This window comes from Perognathus longimembris, chromosome 25 (genome assembly GCF_023159225.1).
Source record: "Perognathus longimembris pacificus isolate PPM17 chromosome 25, ASM2315922v1, whole genome shotgun sequence".
Lineage (NCBI taxonomy): Eukaryota > Metazoa > Chordata > Mammalia > Rodentia > Heteromyidae > Perognathus > Perognathus longimembris.
The window spans coordinates 10,655,448-10,679,085 of NC_063185.1; the positions used below are offsets into that span (position 1 = coordinate 10,655,448).

General features: G+C 49.6%; 1 protein-coding gene across 1 annotated transcript in view; it reads right to left on the reverse strand.

The window, feature by feature from the left end:
• Positions 1-2,750: 2,750 nt before the first annotated feature.
• Larp1 (La ribonucleoprotein 1, translational regulator) overlaps positions 2,751-23,638 on the reverse strand; it is a 64,063-nt gene continuing 43,175 nt past the window's right edge. Inside the window, 11 exon segments of the mRNA XM_048334282.1 lie at positions 2,751-5,658; positions 7,895-8,022; positions 8,168-8,277; positions 9,798-9,942; positions 16,599-16,750; positions 17,933-18,039; positions 18,496-18,701; positions 18,793-18,916; positions 20,213-20,605; positions 22,610-22,779; positions 22,901-23,075. Coding sequence (XP_048190239.1) covers positions 5,452-5,658; positions 7,895-8,022; positions 8,168-8,277; positions 9,798-9,942; positions 16,599-16,750; positions 17,933-18,039; positions 18,496-18,701; positions 18,793-18,916; positions 20,213-20,605; positions 22,610-22,779; positions 22,901-23,075 — 1,917 coding nt within the window. The 3' untranslated portion in view covers positions 2,751-5,451.

Here is a 23,638-nt window from a genome sequence, read left to right on the forward strand (position 1 = left end):
AGATGAGTTTCAGATTTTCCTGCTCAGGCTGGCTTCACACCTTGCTCCTCAGATCTCAGCCTCCTGAGTTAGCCAGGAGTACAGGTGTGAGCCATGGGTGGCCAGTAGAAAGCTTGCTTTCTTCCTTTCCTCTCCTTCCTTTCTTTAGCCAGTCCTAGGACTTGAACTCAGGGCCTGGGTGCTGTCACCTAGCTTTTTCTCTCAAGGCTGTCACTCTACCACTTCAGCCACCGGTTCCACTTCTCGCTTTTTGGTGGCTAACTGGAGATGGAGTTTCACAAACTTTCCTGCCTTTAGCTGGTTTCAGTGATACTCAGAGCTCAGCTTCCTGAGTAGCTAAGATCACAGGTGTGAGCCACCGGCCCTGTTCCTTTTCTTTTTTGGCTGGTCTTGTGAGCCTGAGTTCTTTTGCTCAAGGCCAGCGCTCTATCAATACTTTGAGCTCCAGGGCCACTTCCCATTTCCTGGTGGTTAGCCAGGAGATGACTCTCGTGGACTTCCTACCGCGGCTGACTTTCAACCTTGCTCCTCGCTGAGTAGCTAGGATGACAAGGCGTGAGCCACCAGCAACCTGACTAGGCGAGGATTTTAAACAGGACTTCGTTTCTATGGGCAATAAGACCCCAGAGGACTTCGCTAGTAGACCAACTAAGTAGCTAGCAGACAGCATTCTCCCAGGCTTCTGCCCACCCCGCTGGATCCTGCTCACTGCCTGGGGTACCCAGCGCCCCGAAGCACTCGTAGCTGTGGGTGTGTAACCCCTCACCCCCTTCCACAAATAAACATTGGAAGAATTGTGAATCTTCAGGATCCTTAAGGGCGAGTGGTGCACGTGCATAAAACGCAGAAAGAACACAATCACTTTTCCCTTTCAGTGGAGATTTCAAAGAAACCAGAGACTGGTTTTTTTTCCCTAGTGCTGGTACTGGGGCTTGAACTTGGAGCCTAGGTGCGATCACTTAGCATTTTTTGCTCAAGGCTGGTGTACTCTACCACTTGTGCCTCAGCTCCACTTTCAGCTTTTGCTGGTTAAGATGTCTGCACTTTCCTGTGCAGGCTTTGAATCATGATCCTCACATCTCAAGTCTCCTGATTAGCCAGAATCAGTTATGAGACCACCAATGCCTGGCCCTGTTCTCCTGGGCCTTGAACTCAGGGCCTGGGTGCTGTCCCTAAGCTTTTTCACTCAAGGCTAGTGTTCTACCACTTGGAGCCTCAGCACCACTTCCAGTTTTCTGGTGGTTAAAGAGTCTTAAAGCCTTTCCTTCCCAGGCTGGCTTTGAACTGTGATCCTCAGGTCTCAGCCTCCTGAGTGGCTAGATTACAGGCTAAAGGCTGTAAATTTCCAACAGAAAACGTGAAAGAAAAAGTACGTAAAAGTCTCCATGTAACTTTGGTTTTGTCTATTGCTAAGACGTTTTACCGTTCATGATTGTGACCTTGGGAGCTAAGGAAGTGTTCAGTGGTCTGCTTCTTGACCATTCCTGTTAGGAAGTCCTCTTCGCTTTCCAAAGCACTCAGAAGTACAAAATACTGCCCTATATTTACTTTTGTGGGGGGGCAGAGCTTCCTGCACCTTCTGTTAAGGGTAGAGGCTGGCCCAGACTTCAGGCCACCAACTATCTAGTAGCTACCCCTTCCCACTCCCGCAGGAAAGCCTGCTCAGAGGCAAAGCTGACCCTCCATGAAAAACCACTTCAGTGTTTTCCTTCTTGGCTATCTATATTGTCATAACAGGTGGGTGGAAAAGAAGTGGGTAAAGTCTAAAATTTGCATCTGTTGGACAGGTAACTCAAAGTAAAAAGGTGGGGGTGAGGGGTTGATCAAGTGTTGAGTGCCTGCTCAAGCTGGGTTCTCAAGCCTGTAATCCTAGCTGAGATCTGAGGATCATGGTTCAAAGGCAGCTTGGGCAGGAAGGTCTGTGAGACTCTCATCTCCAGTTAACCACCAAAAAGCTGGAAGTAGAGCTCTAACAAGGAAATGGGAGGTGTGGCTCACACCTGTAATCCTAGCTAACGCTGGAGGCTGAGATCTAAGGATCATGGTTCAAAGCCAGCCTGGGCAGGAAAGTCCATGAGACTCTTACCTCCAATTAACCACCAGAAAACTGGAAGTGAAGTGGTAGAGCACTAGCCTTCAGCTGAAGAGCTCCAGGATAGCACCCAGGCCCAGAGTTCAAACCCCACCATTGACCAAAGAGGTTCTGAGTTCAAGCCCCAGTAACAGCACAATGAACCCTGAGAAAACTAAGTGGATGTTCTAGCTACCCTAAAGAGCACCCACCCTCGGCAGCACCGCCCCCCCCACCCCAGGAACATCACAGGTCCCCATTGGGCTTCTCGCTTGCAGCCAACAGCAGCGCCCCAGACGGGAGACCAAACAGTAGGTTTGCCTTTTCAAGTTTTTATTTTTATACATTTTTTTTGTATTAAAAAGAAAAGCATAATTACCACAAATTACAAAGGACTAAAGCAGGACTAGAATAATGAATGAATCACTTCAGCCTGGAAAGCAGATACTCTCAATAATATTAATGTTATAATACAAGCTCATTCAAGTATTTTACATTTTTTTTTGTCCTTTTAAATGTGATATCCTAGAGCACATGGTAGATAATGCACTATGAGCGTAAGGGGAGCCTTTCTCTGCAAAGCCAGATGAGTTTTCCTCTCCAGGGAGAAACGGGCTGGAAGTTCTTATCTTCTCTGCCATCACCATGGCCAGAGGAGAGGAGCGGGGTCTGAGGGAGAACTCGGGGACCCTTCCACACGAGTACTTTGGGGGTTCCTATTCAAGAGTCCCAGATGATCCAGACTACCCAGACTTTTGGCACCCCTCCCCCCCACTTCCTGGGCCTTCTGAGCAGCTTGCTTTCTTCCGTAAATCAATCATCAGAAAGGGGGGGAAAAAGAGCTACAATGGAACAAAACAAAACAAAACAAAAAAAAAAAGTTGAACAACTTCCACATGGGGCTGGGCAGCTCCCCGGGGCCTCGGGCCAGGCCGGCACAGGTGGGCGGCCTCCTCTCCTCCCAGTGCGCTCGCTCCCCGGTGGGGGGGGGGGGGGGGGGCAGTCCGGAGAACCTGCCCCTCGCCAGGCCCAGGCACGCAGACAGAAGGCCTGCCGTCCTCCCAAAGGACGCTCTGCGGGGAGCAAGCCTGGGAAGGTGTGGGGTGAGCGGAGGGGGCTGGGGGGCTGGGCAGGGCGCTGCCTGGCGTCTCCGGTTCCTAGATCCCCGTGGGAAGATGGTGGGTGGGAAGCGGCCGGCCTCGAGGCCCTGCCGCTCCTGCATGCTCGTCACAGATACATCGGTCCTAAATTCAAGTGTCTTCAGAGGGTGAGGATGTAAACTACTCTTTGCAACATTAACTCCTAACATGTTACAAAAAAAAAAAAAAAAAAAAAAGAGGAAAAAAAAAAAAGGGAAAGAAGCTCGCACCGCTCTCGGCCTCGGTTGAGATGAGATCCCCGCTGCGGGGCGCCGGGCGTGGGGCGCAGCCGCCCCGCCCTCCACCCTCCGGGCGCCCCCGGGGCCACGCGGGCCGAGCCCTGAGAGGCTTCTGTGGTGCTGGGCACAGACTGGGGGGGATCGGCCAAAGGAAAGACGGGGGAAACCCACGGGGGGAGCTCGGGGTGCGGGAGTCCAGTGTCTGGGGCGGCCTCGGGTCCCCACAGTGCGCGTGGGGAGGGCGCGGGCTGCGCGGTGAAGGACGCTGGGCGGAGGGAGGCCGGGCCCTGGCGGCCCGGGGCGCCCATCTTCCTTATCCTCCCAACCTTTGGGCCACGGAGGAGCCCGGTGCCCAGCGGCGGCGGGGAGGCGGGGCGCCGAGGGCCGGGCAGGCGCGCACTCTGTCCGCACTGCCTTCCCCGCCCCTCCGCGCTCACTCCCGGGCTGGCGCTGGCGGCGGCGGCGGGCGGGCTTGCTCAGAAGGTGGTGAGATGGCTCGCAGAGGGAGGCCGGGGAGATGCACGATGGGAAGACCCCACGAGGGAGGGAGGCCCTCGGAGGAGAGGGGCGCCTCTTCCCCCACCCCCCTGCGCTAGGCAGGGCCTCCTTGGGGGGGGGTCTCCCATCTTTTGGGGGGCAACGTGGAGAAACAGATCCCGGCCTCGGCTGCGGGGTGCACCGGGCCCCTTCCCCTCCAGGCGGGGCGGGGTACGCTCAAGTGTGTTCCAGATCCGGGCCAACTCTTCTCTCCGTCAGGACAGTTTGACGTGAACTTGGCCTCGGGGCTCCAAGGGCTCCGATGAGGGGGTCACGGCGGGATGGGCCTGGCACGGGGCCACAGCAAGCAGCGGAGGACACGACAGTGGCAGCAGTGTACAGACAGGGGGCGTCAGCTTCAAACGATGCAACAGCAGGGTATGGGGGGAGGAGGGCTCGGGCTCGAGCACCCCGACTCTCTCGCCTCCAGGCGGGAGGCGCTGTACATGCAACGCAGTCCAGAGAAAGGTTCTAGCCAGTCCAAGCCCAGGCACGTCCAACAAGGTGGGGCTCCGCGGGCGACTCCACCAAGGAAAGCAGGCATTGGGGGGTCTTCCAGATTCCCGCTCCACAATAAGGCAACGCTTAAAAAAATAGTATTTCCAAGAACAAAACAAAACAAAACAAAACGATTCCGAGGAGAGGGGAAAGACATCACTTCCTATGGATTAGGTGGGGGCTGTTTGCTGACTTGTTGGTTTTTTTTTAATGGTCGATTTTTTTTCCCCATTTTTCTCAAAAATGGAAAGGTCAGAGAAAAATAAAATAAATCATCTCTCAATAGTCTCTTCTGGTATGAGCAGCGTCTCTCTGGGCTGGGGGGTAAAGGAGGGAGGGGGAGGGGAGAGTGGGAGAGGCCGAGGCCTTCCCAGCCCCCACTTTTAGATCCTTTGGTTTCCTTCTCCCCCGGAAGTGGCAGAAGGGCAGAGTGGGGGCCGCAGGAGAGGAGGGCGATGGCAACCCCCGATGATCACGGGGCCAGGGCCCCGTCAGAGCCGTCCGCGGGACTACGTGGTGGCGAGGCCCCCAGGGCCTTCTGGTGGGCTGCATAGTTGGCTTGAGGGGGAGCAGGAGGAGGCCAGGAGCGGGGACCGGGGCTGCGGCCCCCCAGCGCGGGCAGGGCTCAAGAGTGATTTTGGTAATCCAGACAAACTATCAATAATTTAAAACTTGATATATATATATGTATATATATATATAAAAAATCTCCCCCCTTCCCCTCCCCCCTTAGAAGAAGCTCGGATGGAAAGGTCATGGAGAGAGGAGGGGAGAAAGAGGCGCAGAGGCTCCTGCCCAGGGGTACCTCAAAGAGCCACAATGGTGGATACACCGCTACTCAGCATGAAGGCCATCCAAATAACTCCAGGCCTGTCCCTTCTCTGTCCCCTCTCCTGGGACTGGGCACCCCCCTGGACCTTCGCCCACCCCACCCCATCTCCCCCCAAACCCCAGGGCTAGGGGCTTTTCACTTTCCCAAAGTCTGAGCGTCTGAGTGCTGGCTTGTCCATTTGGCATCTTCCCGGATGGGCTGGCCAGTGGGCGGTGGAAGGGGTTGGCTCATCATGGAGGCTGGCCTGCTGGAAGACTGGGAGGGACATCGCTTCCGGGCCTCGCCGCCGCCGCCTGCTACCACGGGGTGTCGTTTGTGGCTGCCCTCTTCGCCCATGGGGGGCTGCAACAGAGGAGGGGGTCACAGGTGAGCAACGCCCCTCCGGGGCTGTTTACAGACCTCGTTTCTACCTTTAAATGTAGATAATGAATGGCTTTGGCCTTCCAAACCCATTTCCAGCTACGAAGCATCCTTTTCTACGCCAAGCACTGTGCTTCGGGCCACCCTTTGACGTGGATATAATTACACGATTTAACAGACTAGGAAACAAAGTAACGTCCAATATTCAGTCATTGGCAGAGATAAAATTTAGATGCACCTACCTCTGAAGACCAGGCTCTTATCCAAGCACATTTCAACTCTCCTTGTGAGAAGGGGTCTTTTGGTTAGGAATGTGCCACACTTGGCTTGCAGTGTGCCGAGGTCTCAGCTCAGAAGGGCCAGATGGATTTTTCTGTTCTTGTGGGGCTTGAACTCGGGGGCTGGGCGCTGTCGCTGAGCTTTTGCTCAAGGCTAGTGCTCTAACACTTTGAGCCACAGCTCCACTTCTGCTTTTCAGATGGTTTTAAAACTGCAGTTAAGTCTCACGGACTTTCCTGCCTGGGCTGGCTTTGACCCGGGATCCTCAGGTCTGAGTAGCAGTGATTATAGGCACTGTAAGCCACCAACACCTGACAGCAGATGTTCTTGGGGAATTATGTGCTCACCTGCCCCCCTCCCTCAAACAGGCCACTGAGCCAGGAATCAGACCACGATCCCATCTGGCCCCACCATCACCACTGGTGCTACAACTCTGAGTGCCTCGATTCCTTTCTGGGTACCATAAGCTGAGCCCTGTTCTCCCCTACATACTCCATTGGGTTCTCGCCTTTGCACAAAACAGACTCATTTTTGCAGGGGGAAATCTGAGAAGTGCTTCCCCTATTTCTCTGGTTTATGCATCTGTGTAATGATGGTAAGAGGAAGCCAGGTCTATTCGGACTACCTAGAGGGTCAATGAGGGCTGCAAATGTGGCCTAGTGGTAGAGTGCTTGCCTAGCATGCATGAAGCCCTAGGTTCAAGTCCTCAGCACCACATAAGCAGAAAAAGCTGGAAGTGGCGCTGTGGCTCGAGGTAGAGTGCTGGCCTTGAGCACAAGAAGTCAGGGAGGGACAGCTCCCAGGCTCTGAGTTCCAGTCCCAGAACAGGCAAAAAAAAAAAAAAAAAAAAAAAAGGGGGGGTGGGGGGGAGGGTCAACAAGAATAATGTAAAGTGCCTATCACAGTGTCTGCAACATAGTAAATGCTCAGTGGTATTTATTTACAAGGTGGGAAGGGAATAACATTCTTAGCAGTCGCTTTCTTTCTGAGGTGCTTTTTGAGGGGATCATACCCAAGACCTCACACACACTAAGCATGTACACTGCCACTGCAGCACACCCAGCCGTTAGAAACTTAAGGAAACAGTCTTTCATTGGTCTCTGGAGTCTCCGAAGCAGCTGGTGCCGACCAGCTTTCTGCTTCCCTGATAGCCAGTAGCAATGCTCCAGATTCACCACCGGATGTCACTGTGGGAGCGCTGCTCTCAAGAACCGGACAAAAGTTTACCAGCTTCTACTTGGTTGGAAATAGCCTTTTCCAGCACAAATATATTTATCATCGTAACAATCCTGATATAAACTTAATAGTTGTGAACCGGTGCGTGGCAGTAAGAAGGAAGGACTGGAAATGTAAGGTAACTGAGCCTTATGATGACTGAACAGCATCCGTAATGAGAAGAGGCTGGGGTGCCACACAACTCTACACGTTCACTACCCATTCCATGCCCCCATTCTGCAGATCAGGACGCTAAGAAAACCCAAAGTGGATGAGGAGAAGGGTTGGGAGACAGTTCCTGAGCCAGTGGCATGGCTAGGACTACACCTCAGAGATGCTGATTCCTGGGATAGGTGCTGTTTTGGAGGGGTACAGGGGACTTGATTTTAGGACTTTGAAATTGGAGACGCTCTTTTGGACTTCTTAGGTGCCTGTCCTGGGATTTGAATTTAGAACCTAAGTGCTTTTTTTTGCTCAAGTCACAGCTGCACCTCTAGCTTTTTGGTGGCTCATTAGGGAGCCTCATGGAATCTTCTGCCTGGCCTGGTTCTGCACCGCAGATCTCAACTTCCTAAGTGACTGGGATTGTAGGCAAGAACCACCGGCCTTGTTGTCTCTCTTGGATTCTTAAGTAGCTAGAATTGCAGATGTGAGTGACGGGCCCAGTGTAGAACAATTTTTCTTTACAGGACCACTAAGGTTGAAAAGAGAGATTTTCACTTACATCCACTCGGAAGTCTTCTAGCCGTCTGAATTTGCCGAGGTATTCTTGCAGTTTGGGGTCAATGTCCAAATTTTTGGCTTTGGAATATTTTAGGAAGGCCCAGAACTTCTCTAGTCCATAGAGCTGGCCTGTGATAAAAACAGAAGACAGGCAGAAAGAAGTTAGGCTCCTGAGATGAGCACAGGGTAACCTAAAGAAAGACACCCAGGTGGGACTGAGGAGCTAGGAGGCCCAGATAATCAGGGCTTACACAGATCCAACTCTGACTCTTACCAGCTTCGTAGTCCTTCATGGTTTCCTCCTGAAAGTCCTTGAATATGTCCAACCGAAACTTTTTTTCTAGGCCATAACTGTAGTATCGAAAAAGGCACTCCAAACCATATCTGTGGGGGACACAAGGCCAGTGGACTCAGTTTCTGCATCTACAAAATGGGCAACGCGCCTGCATGGGAAGGAACTAGGAAACAACCCCAAACAGTTACTATTCCTTTGTGGAAACAAGCAGGCTGGGCACTGACGGCTCATGCCTGTCATCGTAGCTACTCAGGAGGTTGAGATCTGAACGATTGTGGTTCAAAGCCAGTTCAGGCAGCAAGGTCTATGTGACTCTCCTCTCCAATAAACTACTTGGAAGAAGGTCAGAAGTGGCAAAAAGAAGCCAGGAACAGTGCTCAGGCCCTGAGTTCAAGCCCCAGGACTGCCCCCCCACCCCCAAAAAAGGTCATGGCTTGACAGGGGTCAGGAAACTGCCCAGCATTTCGTTTCTTTATGGTGTCTCTAACTGCTTTCTGCTCTAAGAGAGCAGAACCAAGTAACTGAGAGAGACCCTAGGGCCCACAAAGTCTTTCTTTACAGAAAAAGTTTTCACAAGAGCTCAATAACCTTGCCAGTTTGTCCTTTCTTTGACTTTTCACTTCTAGGAACATATGCCAAGAAAATGATCATGAAATACAGATATGTTTACGAATAGAGAACGAATTATAAAAATTATGGCAAGACCATACAGTGGGTCTAAGTGGTTAAAAATTAGAGTGCAAATGTACACACACTTTCAACTCTGGAAAAAATGTTAATGACATCCAAGGAAAAAGGCATGTTTCAACGTGCTCTGCACGTCTTCATTTTTCTAAGTCAATATGCAAGTTTTACATCTATACAAATATGCAAAATCTAAAGGAAAAATGCCTAAAATATTAATACTGATTATTTGGGGGAGTGGGATTTTCCAGTGATCCTTTGCATCTATATAGTTTTTTCCCCCCCTATATAGCTTTTAAGCTTTCTACAAAAAGGATTTAACAACTTTTATGAGGAAGAAAGAAATCAAAAGTTAGGTGGGGGGGGCCGGCCTGTAATCCCAGCACTTGAGAGGCTGAGGCGGCAGGTTCTTAAGTTTGAGGCCAGCCTGGGCTACAGATCAAGATCCCGACTCAAATAACAGTGACAAAAGTGTTTTGGCAACATGCTCATTTGGGGGGAAGAGGAGGGGCTTGAACTCTGGGCGGGTCCCTGAGCACTGCACTGCCTTGCGCCACAGCTTCTTCCGTGACTAATTGGAGGCAAGAGTCTCATGGACTTTCCTGCCCCAGGCTGGCTTCAAACTTGGATCCTTAGATCTCCTAATAGCCAGCATTACAGGTGTGAGCTACAGGCGCCTGCGTTACCACCTTTGGGGGTAAACACAAGGACAGTGATGTAAGAGATGACACACAGCAACTGCTTGTGAGCTAGCACGAAGCATCTTTAGAAAAGATGGCAGCGAGGAGGGAGACTTCACCGCCTCGCCTTCGACACTCTGAAGTGTGAACCCTGTGGAAGTAGTGGGCGTCTAAATTGGTACAATGTGCATGTGATTCCCAATGCTAGCTCCGGAAGGCGGGCGGGCAGCCGCCGCCTTGCTCACCTGTAGCCTTCTTTGGCATCCTCCAGAGCCAGCTGCTTGAACTCCTCGTACATCTTCTTGTTGAAGTGATCTCGGAGGAAGAAGGACCAGAAGCGGAAGAGCGTGTTCATCTCCTGAGACTGGCCAATGCCCAAGCGCTTTCGTTCTGGTGGGGAAGAGGGCAGACATGACTCAAGGACAGGCTGTGGCCCTTGCTCTTGGGACAAAGGACTCTGGGACTGAAGAACAGGCTTCCTTCGTCCTTACTTAGCACATACTCCTCTGAGTTAGGCCCTCTGCCTTGCTAGAAGCAGGCGGCTTCGGTTTCTGAACTCATCTATCGGGACATCTCAATGGTATCATTTTTGTTGGTGGTGGTCATAGGGCTTGAATGGTATCATTTTATTTGTCCGTTGTGGGGCTTGAACTCAGGGCCTGGGTGCTGTCCCTGACTCTGTCAACTCAAAGCCAGCGCTCTATCACTCAGCCACAGCTCTACTTCCGCTTTTAAGGTGGTTGGTTGGGAGATGGGAATCTCATGGGCTTTCCTGCCCTGGTTGGCTTTGAAACACAATCATCAGATGTCAGTCTCCCGTGTAGCTAGGATTACAGGTGTGAGCCACCAGCAGAACCCAGCCCCATTTTCTTTTCTAGTTTATTTTTTATTCCAATCAATGTCACCCCCTCTACCAGTCTTCCTACTCCCTAAAAACAAGGCCAACAGGTTTCACAGCTCTACATTCATACACGCAATCTACTTGGACCATAGTCCCCTCATTCACCCTGCTTGTTAGCCCAACTCTCCAGCTAGCACAACTCTCAACAGAGTCTGCTTCTTTCCCACCCCCTATTCATCACAAGCTCTCAACTGAGGTTTTTTGATGTTGTTTAATACATCGTGACAAAGTATTTTACCTTCTTTCATGTTTATCTACATACACAAAATTTCATATGAAGGTATACATATGCATAGATGTATGCATATGTCAATGTCCATAGATAGGTTTTTCAGGTCTAGCTTCCATGTGTGAGCAAAAATGTATGTGCTTTTTTCTAAGCTTGGCTTGTCTGGCAAAAATGATGTCTACCAATTCCATCCATTTTTTAAAAAACTGGCATCACAAGTAGGCAGAAAAAGCAAAATATAAGCCAATAATTTTTAGATTCTAACAAAGTACACGGTACCATTTATTTATATTAACTGTACTAACAGAAAACTCAAAAGTTGATGCCGGGTGCCAGTGGTGCCTAGCTACTCAGGAGGTTAAGATCCAAGATCCAAGGGTCATGGTTCAAAGCTAGCCTGGGCAGGAAAGTTCGTGAGACTCTCGTCTTCCAATAGCCACTCCACCAGAAGTGGAACTCTTAAGTGGTAGTAAAAAAGCTCAGACAGCACCCAGGCCCCAGTTCAAGCCCTATGACTACCACCAACAGAAACAAACCTCCAAATTGGGCATTAGTGGCTTACACTTATAATCCTAGCTACTCAGGAGGCTGAGATCTGAAGATCAGAGTTTGAAGCTAGGCTGGGCTAGAAAATCCATGAGACTCATCTCCAGTTAACCACCAAAAAGCTGAAATAGAGCAGTACAAAGCTCAGGGATAGCACCCAGGTCCTGAGTTCAAGCTCCAGAATTGTCTCAAAAACAAAAAATAAAACACCCCACAAACTCAATAGGCAAGACCTAAAAGCACAAGTAACAAATCAGCAGCTTAAAAAAGGTAAAGATTAGAAACTTTTATAAATTGGGAAAGTGAAAAAAACAATGAACAACAAGGGAGAAAAAAATATTTGTAAAGCATGTCTCTGACAAGAATGCTTACAGGGCTGGGAATATGGCCTAGTGGCAAGAGAGCTTGCCTCCTATACATGAAGCCCTGGGTTCAATTCCCCAGTACCACATATATGGAAAACGGCCAGAAGTGGTGCTGTGGCTCAAGTGGCCGAGTGTTAGCCTTGAGCAAAAGGAAGCCAGGGACAGTGCTCAGGCCCTGAGTCCAAAGCCCAGGACTGGCAAAAAAAAACCCCAAACAACAACAACAACAACAACAACAAAGAATGCTTACAACTTAGTAATAAGACAGATCCACCTAAAACAGAATCTTCATTTTAGAATATAAAATAAAATGGCCAATAAGCACAAGAAAAAATGCTCAATACCACAAGTGAGGAATGAAAATCAAAACCATACTATTTCCGATCTTTTAGAATGAATGCAAGAAACTGACAACAGCTAAATGTAATCCTCACGCCTCAGGAGGCTGAGATTGGAAGGACCACAGTTTGAAGCAAAAAGTTGTCAATGGGAGCAGTGGTGCATGCCTGCCACTAAGCTAGGTGGGAGATATAAATACAAGGATTGTGGATCAGGCCTGCCGGGGCAAACAGCAAGACCTGGCAGCTGGCAGCAGCGGGAGCCTGAAGCCACAGGCAGAGGCCTTGGAGGTGTGTGGAAGGCAGGCCGGGGCAACCATTGCTGTGGTCCCTTTAGCCAAAACCTGATGGAGATCAAGATACTGTATCGTCCTGTTTCCATTAACCAGCAAAGAATAGAATAGAACACTGGTAGATTGGTTCAGTCCAGGCCGATGACACTCAAGTGTCTCACTGGAAACGATTCAACTTCACAGATGTCACTGTGGAAAAGTCTCTACACGGTTCGTTTTTACCTGATGGATGCTTGCTTTACTGTTGTTTCCCCCTCTTTCCCCCAGGCCAGGGGCTTCAGCTCTGCCCGGGGGCTACTCCACAGCCCCTCTGTGCTCAAGGCTGGCGCTCTACCACTTGAGCCACAGTGCCACTTCTGGCTTGTCTGATAGTTTTGTGGAGCTAAGGCTTTCCTGCTTGCCTGGGTGGCTTCAAACTGACACCCTTCTGAGGAGCTAGGATTCGACGTGAGCCACTGATGCCCACCTCATTTTTTTGAGGAGTGTTCTACCCTGAGCCACAGCTCCATTTTTGGCTTTTGGGGTGGTTAATTGGAGAGTAGAGAGAGACTCATGGACTCCTCTGTCTGGGCTGGCTCATCCAATTTCAATCCTCAGACCTCAGCCTCCTGAGTACAAGGATTACAGGCGGGAGCCATTGGCACCATTGAGTCCCAGCTTCCTTCCCATGAGGCGGAGGGGAGCAATGAATCACTGAGCCACAACCCAAAGTCGACACACACACTGGAACCTTCATGTCCACGTGGCAGTGGGCCGCATTCCGCAGGTGACTAGAGGGCCAGCAGGACAGCCAGACAGGCATGGCTGCTGGGACACTCGTGCTATCAACCACAAGAGGGTGGTGAGGTAGCACAGTGCCCAAGGGGTGCGCTCTTTCCAGTACTCTGACCAGCAATGGCAACTACACAGATGGTGAAAAGCATCAGGCTGGGGACGCCCCGGGGACACGGCCTCACAGATCCCGAGCATCTTTCTCTGTGTGTGAGAACACATCAGATGAGCTTCTGGCGGTGATCCCCTCTGGAGCACTTCCCTGCACAATCAAGTCCAGACATGGTAATACAAAGTGGTGTGGAGGGGTTATGGAGGCCACACACTGGTGGTGGGGTCAGCGCCCCACCAGTGCATGGACTTTTGAGGGGTAGCTGCTATCTGGATTGATCTTTCTTCAGCTCTTCAGGACAAGTGGGAGTCAACAAGGTCACTTGCAGTGATCACTCTATCAGGTTCTCTGCCCAAGCCCCCCACCAATCACATCACGCTGCCGTCACCTTCCACCCTTTGTTCTTGCGGAGCACACACACTGCCACCGGCTTCCAAGCGGACGCTGCAGCGCGCAGGCGCCCCTCACTGCGGCCAGCCAGGACCTGGCCACCTTTGTGTCTCACTGGAACAGAGGGCCAAAGCTGCTGGGTCCCGGGCCGCGGCCTCACCAGCATAGGGCTTGAGAGGCAGGACAGCAGGGCGGGACTTGTCCTTTTTAAACAATGGGATTCGGTACTGTCCCTGATGATTTTTGAAGTCCTCTGCCTTTCCCCTGTGGGGACGCCCAGCAGCACAGGTATCTATATAATGGTTGTTTAGTTAGCATGTTACTGCTGCAAAGAGAAAAGAATGACAGCTTCATAGCTTTCATGTCGTTGCTTTGGCATTAGGGTCTGTAGCCCAAAGCAACTAAATTGTGTTCAAATATAACAACTATTGACATCCTTATCCAACAAGCATGACCTTTTTAAACTCAGAGACTGCCTTATTCAGTAATCTTAAACCCTCTGGACAGTTCCACAGGCAGCTGCTCATTAGCTGGAAAATGTATTTTCTTTTCATTTTACAGTGCTGCTCCAGGGACTTGAATTCAGAGCCCACCACTCTTGCTTAGCTTAGTGCTAGGCTGGTGCTCTACCATTTCATGGCTTTTTTATTTTTTTAGCCAGTTCTAGGGCCTGGGAGCGGACTCAACTGCTTTTGCTCAACGCTAGCACTAGCACGTGAGATACACACCGTACTGCTTCTGGCTTTCTCTGAGTAGTTTTTTGGAAGTAAGAGTCTCATGGACTTTCCTGCCCAAACCTCAGGCTCCTGAGTAGCTAGGATTATAGGGGTGAGCCACCAAGGCTGAGCTCTTGGCTATATAAGAAGCCCCTATATTTTCTTACTTCTTATACATGTTGTTGTTGTTTTCCCCTCCTGGTGGTGGTTGTATTTTGATTTTAAATAAAAGTCTGGGCACCCATGGCTCATGCCTTTAATCTTACTGAGGAGGCTAAGATCCAGAGGATGGCAGATCAAGGCCAGCAAAGGCACAGAGTCAATAAACTATCTCTAAAATAACAACAACAACAACAACAAAAAAGACAGGGCTGATGCTGGATGCTGTTAGTCCATGCTCGTAATCCCAAGTACTAATAGGACTGAGATCTGGAAAATACCTGTTCAAACCACCCAGGCAGCAAAGTCCTTGAGACTCTCTCTTACAATTACCTAGCAAAATGCCAAACCGGAGGCATGGCTCAAGTGGTAGAGTACCAGCTATGAGAAATAGAAAGCCAAGCAAGAGGAGGGGGCCCCGGAGTTCAAGCACTGTATAGTTAAGAAGTAGATGTGCATTGATAAGAGAACGGGGAGAAATCAGAAGCCATGCCATGTTCTGCTGTGGGAACATTACATAGTGATGCCACTATGGAAAATTTACAAAGCTCCTTAAAACGTCACTATAATTACCATACAATCAGCAATGTTATCCTGCCATCCAAAATAAAAACTATGTTGGTAGAGAACTTGTCCATGAGTATACACAGTACTATCACTCATAACAGACAAAAAGCAGGGGGAAAAAAGGTCTTATTGAGAATGGACTAAAAGGGCTGGGGATATGGCCTAGTGGCGAGAGAGCTTGCCTCGTACACATGAGGCTCTGGGTTCGATTCCCCAGCACCACATATACAGAAAACGGCCAGAAGTGGCGCTGTGGCTCAAGTGGCAGAGTGCTAGCCTTGAGCAAAAAGGAAGCCAGGGACAGTGCTCAGGCCCTGAGTCCAAGGCCCAGGACTGGCAAAAAAGAGAATGGACTTAAAAAAAAAAAAAAAAAAAAAAAAGGATATATCTAATCCAATGGAATATGATTCAGCTACAAAAAAAATGAAGTATTGGCATATGCTGCAGAGGAACCTTGAAAACTTAGTCAGGTTAAGAAGTCAGTCACATGGAGCTGGGGATATGGCCTAGTGGCAAGAGTGCTTGCCTCGTATACATGAGGCCCTGGGTTCGATTCCCCAGCACCACATATACAGAAAATGGCCAGAAGTGGCGCTGTGGCTCAAGTGGCAGAGTGCTAGCCTTGAGCAAAAAGAAGCCAGGGACAGTGCTCAGACCCTGAGTCCAAGCCCCAGGACTGGCAAAAAGAAAAAAAAAAGAAAAAAAAAAGTCACAAAGGACTACAGATTGTATGGTTCTATCATGTGCAGTGTGGCTCTGTAGGCTTAGGAGGGAGGAAGAAAGAGAGGGAGTTGTGTGTGTGGAAGGAGTACACAGCAGATGGAATGAATAGAAAATGATTGGTACAAGGTCTCTCTTAGGATAATAAAATGTCCAAAATTAATTCTGATACACAAGTATGAATGTAAGAAAAATCACTGCACTGTAAATTCTAAATAAATAAATTACATGGTATGCAAAGTTGTTCTTCCTTGTTCCCCCAACTCCCTATACACAGAATAGGGAAAAGTGAGGTAGGAGAACTAAGAATTCAAAAGCCAGGTTTTAACATCTTTATAGGCAATGGATCAGAATACTGACAGTTCAATGGCAAGCTGAGTATCAGTGGCTAAATCTGTACTTCTGGCTACTCATGCTGAGTCTTGGAAGGATCATGGCTCAAAGCCAATCTGGCCAGAAAAGTCTGTGGGACACCACAGCAAAATGCTGTACTAGAGGCATGGCTTAAGTGGCCAGTTGTGAGCAAGAAAGCTAGAATAAGAGCACGGGGTCCCGAATTCAAGCCCCCATACCCATACAAAACAAAACAAAAATCTCACTTTATGGTAAAAAGACATCTATCTCACATCTCTCAAAGGCTTTCTCCTACTACATTATAGTGACTACCATTTCTCAAGTGCTTTACACGCTGACTACCACATTTAAAAAAAAGTTCTTTCCTTAAGACATGTTGGAGAAGAGCCATCTTGCCTGAATACCTGTCATTTTCTGTATCAATGGAGAAAGCTCAAGGAATTGGAATATTATGATCTATATTCCCTTAGCTTACACTTGACCCTAACCTTGATCCTTCTTGCTATATAATGCCAGGTCACTTGTTTCTGGTACCTGCTGCCTGCCTGGACCTAGGTAATGACACAGAGGCCCAGCACCTCTTACCGTTAAGGCAGCGCCTCCGATACTTATGGTAGACATGTTGTGTGAAGCCATTCTCCTTGAGCAGCTCGTGGGAAGGATGCTGGAACTTGGGCAGTGACTGAGGGGTGCAGCCATAGCTACCAACTGCAGGCGTCCCTTCTGAGGGGCTGGAACTAGAGAGCACAGAAAGAGAAGTGTCACCATGTTACCCCACAACAGCACACCCCAAGGTTAGATCTTTTTAATCTTTCCTGTCAGCCAGAACCGCACTATTAGCCTTGTTCGGTATCTGACAGGAACACTGTGCATCACTACTCAGAGGGTTTGAGAAGTTACGGAGGCTCAGAGACTTGTAAGTTTTTACGTTCCTTAACAAGGCATCCATTTATGTTTTTCTCCAGTGCCTGCTTATTTTCAGTCTGTACCATTTCTGCAGGAAATAGGCTGCATAGGTTGGTGACTCCCAAGTCTTGCTTCAGAATAAGGAACAACGGGCTATCTAATGAAAAGAACTAGAAAAGAACTTGGGACCCACTCAGAAAAGGTCAGTGAGCAGAGCTAGGGCAGGACCAAAGAATTTTCTTTCTTTTTGGCTGGTCCTGGGGCTTGAACTCAGGGCCTGAACATTGTCCCTGGCTTCTTTTTTTTTGCTCAAGGCTAACACACTGCCACTTGAGCCAGAGTGCCATTTCTGGCCTTTTCTGTTTATGTGGTTGTGAGGAATTGAAACCAGGGCTTCATGCATGTTAGGCAAGCACTGTACTGCTAAGCCACATTCCCAGCCCAGAATTTTCTTTATTTGGCTTTTGTTTTGTTTTGTTTTTTGTTAAGTTGTGGGGCTTGAACTCAGGGCCTAGGCCCTGTCCCCTTGAGCTTTTTTTGCTCTAGGCTTGTGCTCTACAACTTGAACCACAGCACCACTTCCAGCCTTTTCTGAGTACTGTATTAGAGGCAAGAGTGTCACAGACTTTCCTGCTAGGGCTGGCTTTGAACCAAGATCTGAGGATCTTGGCCTCTTAAGTAGCTAGGATTACAGGCATGAGCCACCAGCACCCAGCTGAAAGAATTTGGTTTTCCTCTTCTTTTCCTAAGGGTGCAAGGCTCAAGACTGAGTTCCTGGGCATGCTAATAATAAGCATGTTCTCCAGTACTGAGCTAATTAGGCCTCGGCCCTACGTGCTGTATCCACTTGGATCCTGTTTCTTAAGCAGGCAATTGCCATCAGAAAACACCATGAACCTATCAAAATCAGGTCCTTTCCCATACTGAGGTCCTGGATTTACATGAAGGTTTGGTGGATTTCATGCGCTCCGACCCATCCCGAAGGGTAGCCCAATGCCCTACTGCCCTGGTACCTAATAGACGCCGTCCTTGGCCGGTGCTCCCGGGAGTCCATCACCCAGCCCACGTGGCTCTCCAAAGGTGGGTTCGAGCTGTGCCTTGTCTTCCTTTTTCGAGGCATCTGTAAAGATCACCCAGGACTTAGTTGTATACCTCCAACTCAGAGGAGCATGAGGGATTCTCAGAGGAGTGAGCCTTCGTAATTGAGTGGTACCTCCCATCTCACAAAGCACTTTCTGTGGGTTCATTCTTTGTTATTTCTTCCGTTTTCAGTGCTGGGAATGGAATCCAGGGTCTTATGCATGCTAAGCAAGTGTAAACTCCTTTTCTCCCACATCAGGTTCATGGCTGTGAGCTAGCGACTGCTAAGTCCATTTCACAGGGGAAGCAATGGCAGTCGGGCTGGTGGGTTCCCATCAGTCCTTAGATCACCACGCTTAACACCCAGTCCTGGCCATTCCATCCTGGGTGAGTGCTCCAACTTGAGGACAAATGTGCAGGGGAGCTGGCACTTACTGGCTCACACGAGACAGACAAAGAACCGGACAGCAAAGCGGGCCTGGGACAAGCACCTCACCTTGGCATCCAGCGTCCGTCCTTCTTTGACCACTGGGTAAAACCGCGAAGTCTGGCTTGAATCTTTGAGCTGGGGGGTCCGGGGCGTGCGGGGAGTCCTGGCATTGCGGTAGTTTGGTGACTCTGGGACAGTGGTTGGTAGAGAGCGGGCAATGGTGGAGGGCTCGGGAGCACCAAACAATTTGTTGGCCAGTGCGTCCGTGGGAACTGCAGAGGCAGACAGTGGGGTGAGCATGCAGGGGACAGCTCCCGGCTGGGGACCCTCATCAACACGGGGGTGCCCACATCTGGTCCTCACCTTGCTGGAACCGGGGCGGCCCAGGAGGAACCTCCTGGTTGGGATCCACAGGGGGTTCAGGAGTCAGAGTGTCAAACTGCTCCCGGCTGATCATGTTGACTTTCTTGAAGTTTTCAACTTCTTGCTGCAGAGATGTGAGATGGGCGGGGAAAGAAGGCAAGTCAGCCAGCTGCTCTGGCCTGCCTGGGGATGGAGATTGGCAGGAAGCGGGAGAGGACAGCTCCTTGAATGCACGCGTGCACACACACACACACACCATGGCCTCCAGGCGCCCGGACACGGACACACACACACACACACACCCATGGCCTCCAGGCGCACGGACACACACACACACACACACACACACACACACACACACACACACACACGGCCTCCGGACACGGACACACACACACACACACCATGGCCTCCAGGCGCCCGGACACGGACACACACACACACACACACACACACCCATGGCCTCCAGGCGCACGGACACACACACACACACACACACACACACACACACACGGCCTCCGGACACGGACACACACACACACACACCCATGGCCTCCAGGCGCATGGACACACACACACACGGCCTCCAGGCGCCCGGGGCCACTCAATCACAGTTACCCAGACACACCAATGCTCAACCAAGGAGGCCAGGGCGTGAGGCTGAGCTCGGGCTGGCAACATTGCTCTTCCCTAGTCCTCCCAAGGGCGCCCTCTGTGCCCTCCTGCCACCATCTTGTCACGGCAGCCTGCCAACTCTCCCCATCTCCACGCAACAGTGTTACTCACTGCACAGACAGCAAAGACCCAACTTCCACCGAGCATGCTCAGTGCAGTAACTGACTGATTTTTGAGGTAAGAGTCTCATTTCCTGTCTGAGAGGAGACCTGGACTGAGATCCACCTTCCCATGTTAGCTGAGTGAGTGCTGTGCTTCTGTCATCCAGGAGAGGTTAAGAAAGGGTTGTCCTGTGTATGTCCAGGCTGGCCTCAAACCACGATCCTCCCAATCTCAGCCTCCCAAGCAGCTAAGAATATAGGAAGGAGTCACTGGCACCTGATTGACAAGATGTCTTCTTTTCAAAAGGATCTCTTCTTTTTTGATATACACTCAGAATAAAATGTAGGCTTTGAAATGTTGACATAGTCTTAATTAGGAGAGTCGAAACATTTCATTATCAAAGTGTCTAGCCAACTTTTATATAAAATACAGATATCCAGGACAATAAATCATCCCCCAGACAATTCAATAGGGTTCACCTATCTGTTCTTGTCTTTAATGGCCCAAGAAGATGTTAAACACTATCTTTCTCTCACAAGGGAGCCTTTAAGGCTCTGGACTGGAGGGAGAGGGGGCGTCTTCCTCTTTTCCATCTATTACAGGTATCTCAGGCTGCACATTCACTGCTACAGTTGAGTCTCACCTTAATCTGGGAATACTCAGGTTCAAACTTCTCAGTCCACAGGTCCTGCTCATAGTAGAAGAGCCCATCATTAATGACCTTGGCCAGCTCAGCACTCATCTTGGCCCGGGAGGTGTGGTTGCCTGTGCGGTCCCCCCCAGGGTGCCGGCGCATATATGGTGGTGTCTGGGTAACAATGAGGATTTTGTTGACATCCCGGTCGTCGATCTCATAGTCAGAGTCCTCATCAGACCAGGCAGTGAAGGTGTTCTTCCGTCCATCCATCTGCTCCATCTCTTCGTCGAATAGGAAATCTAGCTCCTCTTGCTCATCCTGGTCCTTAGCCATCGGCTGGTGGGAGAGAGGCTGCTGGAGCAGAGAGGTTGGGTGGGAGAGTCTGGGCTCCTCTGACTTCTGAAACAGGACAGACCAATGACACAATCACCAGAGGGGCTTTGTATCAGGTTCTAGGTTTGTCCCATGAGAGAAAGCTCAGGCCTGTCACCGCTATAGTCTTGGTAACACTGAAAGGTTAGTGTTTCCTCCTTGGAGTTGGCTTTAGGGAGAGAGAATGCCCTTAATGGGCAGAGCCCAGTTCCACTACTCACAGCTCACACACAGCCACACAAACAACCGTGTTCTCATTTATCTTCCACCTTACTTGGCGTGTCTTGGAAATGAGCACATACCACAAGTTCAACAGGTTGATTTATCATCCATTTATCCACCTTGTTCTATGAAGCAAGTTACCTTGCTTTTCATTATGTATTTAGGACCTACATTGGTACCTAGCGACTGCAGACCTTCAATAAGCCGATGGATGAGCAGGGAGCCAATAGTACCAGGCTCTTAAAATAGCAGGTAAGTTAAGATGAAGGTTCCTCCAGTGTAGGGGGAGGAGAAGTCAGTCAAACAGTCAGCCAACTGCAATGTAATATGGCAGGGACTAGAAATAGTTTGTTGGGAGTATAAAGGACGCTTAACCACTTAGTATGGGCAGGACTCCCTAGATTCTGGCTATGACACAAGCAAGAGGGATGAGGGCAGGGAGAGAGTACACCAGGTAGTACACCAGAGTACACAGCATGCTCCACAGGCAAAAGAAAACAGGATGTCTTCAGCAAGAGATGTGAAGCTGCTCCCAGGAGACAGGAGGAAACACTTGAGGGGGTTAATGAGTTGATCTGACATGGAGGGAGAAGTATTTGTCTATCTTATATGCCTCAAAGGCACTTCCTTGCTATGCAAAGAGCTTCCCATATAAACCCCAAACCTATCCCTTTTAAGCTCAAGACAGGCCAGGCAGGCAGAAGTAGTGGCTCCAATGACTCTAATTCTGGAACGGAGCAGGAGGGGTGAGGGAAGGCTCGCTCATCTTTCCAAAGCCTTTGTAGTCTGTACACTTTGTAGGGTCGTTGTCCACTTACCGTCTTTGTCCCATCATTCCTGCTTGGGAAGACACAACACTTTTTAAAGGGCAATAGTCAGAACAGAGAAGGCATTCGGGGATCAGTGGACAGAGAAAAGGAGACAACAGAGCCAGTAAAGGTGAAATGCACGAGGAAGCTAAGACTTTGGAGATCCAAAATTGAAGGTTATCTCTGAATCACCTCACAAGCTCCAGACCCAAGGTCTCCAAAGCAACGGGGGTAGGGGAGTTAGTTCAGTGCTAGAGGCCGTAATTATAGTTTGAGATTGAAATAATTTTACCAGGCTGAGAAGGTGGCTTAGTGGTAGAGTGCTTGTCTAGCATGCATGAAGCCCTGGGTTCGATTCCTCAGTACCACATACACAGAAAAAGCTGGAAGTGGCACTGTGACTCAGGTGGAATGCTAGCCTTGAGCAAAAGAAGCTCAAGGACAGTGCCCAGGCCCTTAGTTCAAGCCCCAGGACTGGAAAAAAAAAAAAAGACATACTTCATAACAGCAAGTTCCATCTGTACTATGTATTTACACTGCTTTGCCATTGCTAGTTTAGTGATGCTCTCCCTCACTGTAAGTCAGGGAAAAACAGGTCTTGAAACACTTAACAAGCTTCCCAAGCCAAGCAGCACAGTAAACCTGTGCTCTAGTCCAGACTCAATCCGAGGATTTACCACATCTGGGCCACCCATCTGCTCTTTATCCTCTGCCTCTTCTAAAGGGAAAAGGGACTTGGAGTTACAGGTTATTGAGAACAAGTTCAAGAAAAAGGCTCTGGAAATGGAGACCCAAGGCATGAGATGAAGCAAAAACATCAGCTAATAATCAAGAAATCTGGGCCATTGCTGCATGACTTCTTCCTATGCAACAGCCACTCAGGAACTTAGCAGATTCGGGTTTCCTGAGGAAGAGGTCCTCCCCCCACCAATGGCCAAGCTGATTGGTCATCTCACATTCTAGTCTAGGGTCCTAGAACCCAAGGCAGTGCCTCACTCACCCTAGGTCGTGCCGGGGAAGGCCGAGGCCTTTTCTTCACTTCAATCCAGTTCTCAGAATCCAGGTCAGGCAAACTAGCAGACAAGCCCTTGGGTAGCGTCTTCAGGTTGCTGACCTCCTCTGTTTTGGTTGGCACTGGGGTGACTGCACGGGGAGAGCCAGGCGCTGACTCTGAAGGGTGGGGAAGATAAGAACTTCATCTCTCTAGTTCTCATCATCAGACCAGTCCTGAAGATGTTTGCCAGAGGACAAGAACAAGAAGGTAGTATCTAGATGCAGGGAGGGGACCTACCTGTCTCCTTTTGGTAGTGCTGGCGGGGAACAAATTCAGGGCAGTTGAGAAGCTGAGAGAAATCAGTCTGTGAATAATCTACGATTGGGGGACCAGGCAGAGGCCACTTCTCAGGCTCTTCCCTCCTGCGTACTTTCTCATCAACAATCTCCACCACCTTGCTGTCTTTTAGGGCCTGCGGGTAAGGAGGGAGGATCGAAGATGAAGAAAGACTAACATCTTCTAAAAGATGAACAACTCAGTCCCTGAGGGCTTGGCATTATAAGTCCAGGTCCAGTATTTTTAAGAAATACTTTGCACCTTCCTCCATGACAGGCAGACATGTGCGATGTTCCAACTTGAACTAGGGTACAAACATAGGCACGGGACTACCCATTAACCCTGTAATTCTACTTCAAAAATCCAGGGAATACTTGCACAAAGAGGAAATAGTACCTGTAAGATTTGGACTTAGAAGCTCATATATAGAAACACTGTAACAAGGGGGGAAAATTCTGAAAACAACCCAACCTGTGATCCCCTTGGCAACTTAAGTAAATTATGATTCATCCATTCAATGATGGACCAGGTATTTAAAAAGAAAACAAAAGCAACAAACTTTTAGGGGCACCAATGGCTCATGCCTGTCTGTAATCCTAGCTACTCAGGTGGCTGAGACCTGAGCCTCAGGGCTTGAAGCCAGCCCGGGCAGGAAAGTCCCCATGAGATACTTATCTCTAATTAACCACTCAAAAACCA